Source organism: Lepidochelys kempii, chromosome 5, assembly GCF_965140265.1.
Source record: "Lepidochelys kempii isolate rLepKem1 chromosome 5, rLepKem1.hap2, whole genome shotgun sequence".
In the NCBI taxonomy this organism is placed as follows: Eukaryota; Metazoa; Chordata; order Testudines; family Cheloniidae; genus Lepidochelys; species Lepidochelys kempii.
In genome coordinates, this window is record NC_133260.1 from 24,563,411 (window position 1) to 24,571,812 (window position 8,402).

At 42.9% G+C, this 8,402-nt stretch overlaps 1 protein-coding gene across 1 annotated transcript in view; it reads right to left on the bottom strand.

Moving 5' to 3' along the window:
• Positions 1 to 8,301, bottom strand: part of SLC45A2 (solute carrier family 45 member 2) — a 31,326-nt gene extending 23,025 nt beyond the window's left edge. The window contains exons 1-2 of the mRNA XM_073343692.1: positions 7,862 to 8,301; positions 6,814 to 6,990 (exon numbers count right to left, since the gene is read on the bottom strand). Coding sequence (XP_073199793.1) covers positions 6,814 to 6,990; positions 7,862 to 8,243 — 559 coding nt within the window. The 5' untranslated portion in view covers positions 8,244 to 8,301. The remainder of the gene's footprint in view (positions 1 to 6,813; positions 6,991 to 7,861) is intronic.
• Positions 8,302 to 8,402: the final 101 nt, after the last annotated feature.

An 8,402-nucleotide genomic window follows, 5' to 3' on the forward strand; every position in this document is an offset into this window, starting at 1 on the left:
GTTGTTGTTTTTAAAAAATGAAATGATTTAATGTTCATAAGAGATGCTGAATTGACAGCCCTGGGTACAAAGTCCTCCCATAAGCAGTACAGGCTCCCTCACACCCCACCCCAATGTTCTTCAAGCCTGATTTGGAGGGAGCATTTCAAGAGGCTGAGATAGGAGATCATTCCCTATGGTCCATTCAGCCCCAGTCCTGTAGACTGAGAGTGCCATGATCTGAATTAAATCTAATACTAGCACAATAAGCATTGTATCCATCACATTCCTAAATGGTGAGTTAGTTGCAGAAGTGCGAGGATATGTTTTTAATAATCAGTTGTTGCTCCAGCAGCCGCTTCCTTCCACTGCATTTTGCTACCACACAGGCAGTCACACCACACAGCTAACAAAGGGGAAAACAAAAACCACCCATTAAAATAAAGGCTGTATTGGCAGCTGCTACTTCATGCCCTGTGGCACGCAGGCACTTAGATCTACATGTGTGTTTAGTCTCCCTTTCAGTTTTTGATTTTTATTGAAATTGTCAAGGTTCCTTCCCCACTCTAAACTCTAGGGTACAGATGTGGGGACTAGCATGAAAGACCCCCTAAGCTTATTCTTACCAGCTTAGGTTAAAAACTTCCTCAAGGTACAAACTTTGCCTTGTCCTTGAACCCTACACTGCCACCACCAAGTGTGTTAAACAAAGAACAGGGAAAGAGTCCACTTGAAGACGTCTTTCCCCCAAAATATCCCCCCAAACCCTACACCCCCTTTCCTGGGGAAGGCTTGATAAAAATCCTCACCAATTTGTACAGGTGAACACAGACCCAAACCCTTGGATCTTAAGAACAATGAAAAAGCAATCAGGTTCTTAAAAGAAGACTTTTAATTAAAGAAAAGGTAAAAAAATCACCTCTGTAAAATCAGGATGGTAAATACCTTACAGGGTAATCAGATTCAGAACATAGAGAATCCCTCTAGGCAAAACCTTAAGTTACAAAAAGACACAAAAACAGGAATATACATTCCATTCAGCACAACTATTTTACCAGCCATTAAACAAAAGAAATCTAACGCATTTCTAGCTAGATTACTTACTAAATTTTTACAGGAGTTCTGAGCTGCATTTCTGATCTGTTCCCGGCAAAAGCATCACACAGACAGACAGACCCTTTGTTCCCGCCCCCCTCCAGCTTTGAAAGTATCTTGTCTCCTCACTGGTCATTTTGGTCAGGTGCCAGCGAGGTTATCTTAGCTTCTTAACCCTTTACAGGTGAAAGGGTTTTGCCTCTGGCCAGGAGGGATTTTGTAGCACTGTGGACAGAAAGGTAGTTACCCTTCCCTTTATATTTATGACAGAAATAAATAAGATGACTTAATTGGGACAGCAGCCGGGTTTGAAACCAAGATCTTCAGAGCTAAAAGCAAGAACCGCCTCTTCTGGAGCTAATGTGGTAACACTAACAGGGATGGACACATTGAGTGAAATCATGGCCCTGCTGAATTCAGTGGGAGTTTTTCCATTGACTTCAGTAATGCCAGAATTTCACCTGTGTAAGAATAACAAGAAATTAAACTGACTTCAAGCAGTGGAGACTTGGGTTAAGAACTGAAGGTGCCAGGTTCAAACCCACAAACAAATAAATTACATTTTCACTTCTTTAAGGGCCTTCCTTCTGGGAATTTCAATGCATTCGTAAACATCAATGAATTTAGCCCAACATTATGCCAACATTTTTATGGCTGACTTAGAACAACGCTTCCTCGGCTCTTGTCCCCTAACACCCTTACTCTACTTGCGCTACACTGATGACATCTTCATCATCTGGACCCATGGAAAAGAAGCCTTGAGGAATTCCACTAGGATTTCAACAATATTCATCCCACCATCAAGCTCAGCCTGGACCAGTCACACAAGAGATCCACTTCCTGGACACTACAGTGCAAATAAGCGATGGCCTCATAAACACCACCCTATACTGGAAACCTACTGACCAATATACTTACCTATATGCCTCCAGCTTCCATCCAGGACACATCACATGATCCATTGTCTGCAGCCATGCTCTAAGATACAACCACATTTGCTCCAATCCCTTAGACAGAGACAAATACCTACCAAGCATTCTTGGATCTCTACCAAACATTCTTAAAACTACAATACCCATCTGCTGAAGTGAAGAAACAGATTGCCAGAGCCAGAAGAGTACCCAGAAGTTACCTACTACAGGACAGGCCTGATAAAGAAAGTAACAGAACGCCACTAGCCATCACCTTCAGCCCCCAACTAAAACCTCTCCAGCGCATCATCAAGGATCTACAACCTATCCTGAAGGACAATCCCTCACTCTCACAGACCTTGGGAGATAGGTCAATCCTCACTTACAGACAGCACTCCAACCTGAAGCAAATACTCACCAGCAACTACACACCACACAACAAGAACACTAACCCAGGAACCTATCCTTGCAGCAAACCCTGTCCACATATCTATTCAAGGGACACCATCATAGGACCTAACCACATGAGCCACACTATCAGGGGCTCGTTCACCTGCACATCTACCAATGTGATATATGTCATCATGTGCCAGCAATGCCCCTCTGCCATGTACATTGGCCAAACTGGATAGTCTCTACGCAAAACAGTAGAGTCAACAGTGTGCCGTTGTTGCCAAGAAGGCCAATGGCATTTTGGGATGTATACGTAGGAGCATTGCCAGCAGATCGAGGGACGTGATCGTTCCCCTCTATTCAACATTGGTGAGGCCTCATCTGGAGTATTGTGTCCAGTTTTGGGCCCCACACTACAAGAAGGATGTGGAAAAATTGGAAAACGCCCAGCCAAGGGCAACAAAAATGATTAGGGGACTGGAACACATGACTTTTGAGGAGAGGCTGAGGGAACTGGGATTGTTTAGTCTGCGGAAGAGAAGAATGAGGGGGGATTTGATAGCTGCTTTCAACTACCTGAAAGGGGGTTCCAAAGAGGATGGATCTAGACTGTTCTCAGTGGTAGCTGATGACAGAACAAGGAGTAATGGTCTCAAGTTGCAGTGGGGGAGGTTTAGGTTGGATATTAGGAAAAACTTTTTCACTAGGAGGGTGGTGAAACACTGGAATGCGTTACCTAGGGAGGTGGTAGAATCTCCTTCCTTAGATATTTTTAAGTCAGGCTTGACAAAGCCCTGTCTGGGATGATTTAGTTGGGGATTGGTCCTGCTTTGAGCAGAGGGTTGGACTAGATGACCTCCAGAGGTCCCTTCAGACCTGATATTCTATGATTCTATGAAAAGAATAAAAGGACACAAATCAGATGTCAAGAATTATAACATTAAAAAACGAGTCGGAGAACACTTCAGCCTCCCTGGACACTCAATTACAGACTTAAAAGTGGCAATTCTTCAACAAAAAAACTTCAAAAACAGACTCCAACGAGAAATTGCAGAACTGGAATTAATTTGCAAACTGGACACCATCAAATTAGGCCTGAATAAAGACTGGGAGTGGATGGGTCATTACACAAACTAAAAACTATTTCCCCATGCTAATTTCCCCCCGTACTGTTACTCACACTTTCTTGTCAACTGTTTGAAATGGGCCACCCTGATTACCTCTACGAAAGTGATTTTTCCTCCTGCTGATAATAGCCCACTTTAATTGAATTGTCTTATTAAAATTGGTAAGGCAACCCCCATCTTTTCATGTACTCTCTCTCTATATATCTTCCTACTGTATTTTCCACTCCATGCATCTGATGAAGTGGGTTTTAGCCCACGAAAGCTTATGCTCAAATAAATTTGTTAGTCTCTAAGGTGCCACAAGTACTCCTCGTTATTTTTCCTTTCTAATGTATCTACGCTGGATCCTTCATCAGGATTCAGTCAGAGGCTCCTTTGCCCGTATGAGAGTCCTACTGAGCTTATTGGGACTCCACATAGGAGGAGTCAGATCGAAGCAGATCCCAGTGCAGGCTTAGGGCCTTCATATCTATTTGTATCTCTACCCTTTTTTAAATGGATTCAGACCTGATACAGGGCATGTAACTGCGTGTCTAGTTCTCTATGTATATAAAATCTCCCCACAGTATTTTCCACTGCATGCATCCGATGAAGTGAGCTGTAGCTCACGAAAGCTTATGCTCAAATAAATTGGTTAGTCTTTAAGGTGCCACAAGTCCTCCTTTTCTTTTTGCAGATACAGACTAACACGGCTGCTACTCTGAAACCTGTCTAGAAATACAGTAACATTAGAAGAAAAAATGCTGGTCCAGAGATTATTCATACTAATCTTTGCCATATATACTGAGAGAGTAAAAGATATTTTCATTCTTTACCCACGGAAAAGTATGAAACAGCAGGGATGTTTAATATTCTCTGCTGCCTGTTCTGCTTTTCCATTCATTCATTAACGCTCCTTCCTTTTTTTAGTTGGCAATTCTGTGCACAGTTAAAAGGAATCAATGTTTCCTTTACTAAGAACAAACGTCCATCTCGAGTTAACTAATTTTCCCTCCACTCCTGGATGGGAGAAGGGAGACTGTACTCCAACTTGTGATCAATCTTACACTGTAATATCTCAACCTAATCATCATTGAGGAATTAGAATTCTGTCTGGCTCTTAATACCAAAATTGACTCCTGCAGATCTCATTCCTGTGAATAATTCTGACTAACATGAGTAATCCCATTGACTTCCATGGCCTGCCTGTGTGAGCAAGGATTGCCTGTATGAGTAAAGGCTGGCAACACTGAGCTCTACAATATATTAACTAATCTGAACCAGAGAGAAAAAACACCAGTATGCACCAACTCATTAACCATTACAATATTCCTATATGCTAGATACTGTAATATGTGGGGTTTCTCCTCTGCTCTACTCAAGTTAGAAAAAATAATCTAGAGATTTCCTCAAAAATGAAAGAGCAGGTATGCAAAGAAACTCTGTAAAATGACAGAGTAAACATTTAAATTTGTGTACCGTTACATTAATGTGTAATCCTTTGCAGAGTAGTGTGATAGGAGTCTATTTTCTTTAGAGGCTGCTAAAATCCAGAGTAGAATTTTCTTTTACTCTAGTTTTGTGTTAAATGATTTCAACCAAAAACACCACATTTTTTTTCCTGAGACAATACCTAGTAATTAGTGAGTCTCCATGAATCAGTTAATGTTTGTAATGTACTCGAAGATGAGAAGCTTCACAGAATGTAATTATTTGATTATTACTACTACTGCCTACAATTTTTGTAAATCAAGCTTTCAGAAAAATCTAAGATCAATAGAAATATTGCCTTGGAAAAAAATTCCAAAGGAAGCTAGTTTTTAAACAAATAAACATTCTTTTGCAGTCCTCACATCCCAAACATGTTAGCACGAGACCAAAAACTTTAAGGGACTATCAACAAAAAGTGAAAACGACTTCACTGATTTTCATTATCCCAGAGGAGAAAAAGGCTAAAGATAATGTGATAAACTCAGGACAGACAGCTGCAAGGGGGGGGGGGGGCAGGGTAGAAAACAGTCCCAGGAGGGATAGGAGTACCAGAAGGGGGGGGGGGTAACTACAGGTCAATCAGGTTCAGCTGAGAAGAGAGTTCCCTGAGATCAATTAGGATCAGCTGATTCCAACTAAGGGCTGCCTGAGACCTTTTTTTAAACCCTCTATTGTTGGGATAAGCGGGGGAGGGGGAGTCAAGCTGCCAGTAGGCAAGGAACAGCAAGCCTCACCAGGAGGGGGGCTGCATTCCGTCCCATAAGGGAGAAAAAACAACCTAAAAGACTGGCTGAGAGAAGGAGCGGACTGCCCCTGTGCAGCCAAGAGGGACTGTTTTACCCCAAGCCCGTCTCACCAAGGCTAAACAGCTGAGTCTGGTGAGACCAGGAAGGTGCCTTGCCACAATAAATAAATAGCATAAGCAGTTCAAAGTACGTTGCAAATGAAATCCTGTCTCCACTGAAGTCAACAGCAAAGCTACCGCTGACTTCAAAAGGATCAGGAGTTACCTTGAATTTTTAAAATTCTCTTATTTTTTTAGTACTGTACAGTATTATCAGTAGCATAAGGTAAATGTGTTTTGCTAACACAGTACAAGGCTCTGATCCTGCAAGCTGATCTATACAGGCAGACCTCCTATGCCGTTACTTACCCCATAATGTGATCTTACTGTTACCATTGTCCTTCCTTTCGCTCCCTTGACTGATTATAACCCTTATTCACTGTGTTATGTTGACTTTAGACTGTGTGCCTTTTGGCACAAGGATTGTATCCTTGCTTGATCTGATCCTAAAATACTTCTGGACACATGAAATATCACAGATGATAATGATTAAGCTGAGAATGTCTTTTTTGAGGAAAATGGTCCTCCCTCTTGTGCAGCATTGAATAAGATTAATATTTGGAGTCTGTTTCCTCACAGATCAGCATCACTCACAAATGAGACTTGCAACTGCACAACTCAGCATTTGGCAATTAGGCAGGGGGGCAGATGGGAGGAATCAAAACAGGCTGCAAAACTCAATATGTCTTTTTTAAAAGTGGGGAAGGGAGAATGTTGGACAACTTTGTTCAGTCACCCTTAACCCTAGGTAGGAATTTTTGCAAATGTCACTTTTCAGTCTATGCCTGGAGCTTTTGGCAGCAGAATCCCTGCAGCTCTAGTCACAAGCTGACCTTTGCCAGAATAAAAGCCCAGCAACAAATCACTCGTGACTGAGGCATAGGATCAGATGATCAGTTCATTCAAGAAGATTAGAAGTGCAGTGAGAGGAAAAAACTGTACCGCTCACTCCCTGCCCCCAGAGACAGTGAGTGAGAGAAGGGGCTCTGCATACCTGTGAGGAGAGCATGGTAATGAAGACCCTTCTCTTTATCCTGATGAGAGCAAACATCAAATAAATATGCTTTGATGGGACCATCGATAAAGTCAGCTGCAAAATCAAAGAGCACTACGCCCAGCATGGTTATGACTATGGCCCAGGTCCGCTGCTTGCCTCGCTCAGGGCTCAAAGCTGCAAAAAGAAAAATAAACTGACTTTTACAACAGCCTCCCTACTTTGCAGTAGTTTATAGACTAAATGCAACAGAGCTGTGATTGTGAGAGTGATATTTTATTTCTCCCTCAGTGCCTGCAAACAGTATCTTCATATGGGCAGACACATCCCAGTTAAACCAGCTCAATGGAAAGCTACCAGCACAGCAGACACGAGTTTCAAGAAATGAACTCTTCTCCTGAATAACCCATTATAATAGCAAAGGTAGCTTTCCACCTGGGCTGCTAAACTTCAATAGCTTACATCCTGAGCTGAAACATAGTCGCCTCTAGGATGTTATTCTTACAGAGTTTTGCTCAAGATTTCCAATGCAAAATAATCCCCAAGGAGTTGTTTCTTATCTATTATTCACCAGCACTACACGTTCCTGAATTAAACACAGGCATGAATAATGACTTTATTTGCTATGAACACCAACTCTGGTTTCGAGGTTTTGGAGCAGGGAGGTGGGGAAGGGCAATACTTATTCAGTTGCAGATGTCAGATTTGAACCATACAAATAAAATCTGTCAAATTAAACGAGTCATGTGTTAGCTCTTTAAATCTGTCTGGGCCTGGACATTATTGAGATGAACTTTGAAGCAACCGCACCCACATACAATAAATTGTACTCGCACAGACAGAGTACAGAACAATCTGGCAAATAACAGGCAGCATTAGGGTGGAACCTGGAAAAGATCATGTTGTTCCTCAGTTCTTTCAGTGAGACCTAGTCATGTGATGCTCCTGTTCTCACCTTTATTTACAGACAGAAAAAAACCTCTTTTCTTTCTGGTTCAAGAAGCAGGATGAGCTTTGTCTATTCGCTCAGCACATGCAGCTCACTCACCTGAGACCATCATGTCTCCATTGAGGTACAAAGCCATACCCAGCAACATCATAATGCCCAGAGCCAGGATGTAAGGGCGCCGCTTGCCCCAGCCAGAGGTGCAGTGGTCACTAGCTGATCCCACCACAGGCTGCAGCACAAAGCCCAGGATGGGGCTGATGAGCCACACCAGGCTGTAGAGGCTCTTGGGCAGCCCCACACTGAGCAGCACCGGGGTGACAAAGGCAGCTTCCACTGCATAGCAAAACTCCCGGCCAAGCATGGCCATGCTGTGCATAATCAGCCTGCCCGTGGGCTTTTTGACAGGCTCCACTGATCCCAAGGGGTTTCCTCCTGCCAAGGATTCCAACACAGCTTTTTCCTTCCCTCTGATGCTGTCCATGCCAGCAATTCACAGCTCAGATGGTGGTGGAAGTCCCCGACTGAAATCCTGTTTCATTAAAGTCATTGGACTAGCTAAGCCTGAAGTTCCTGTAAGTGGCTCAGAGAAGGTTTGTTCTAGTTCTGGATGACAGGGAGCCTGGCTCACATACTGAGAGGG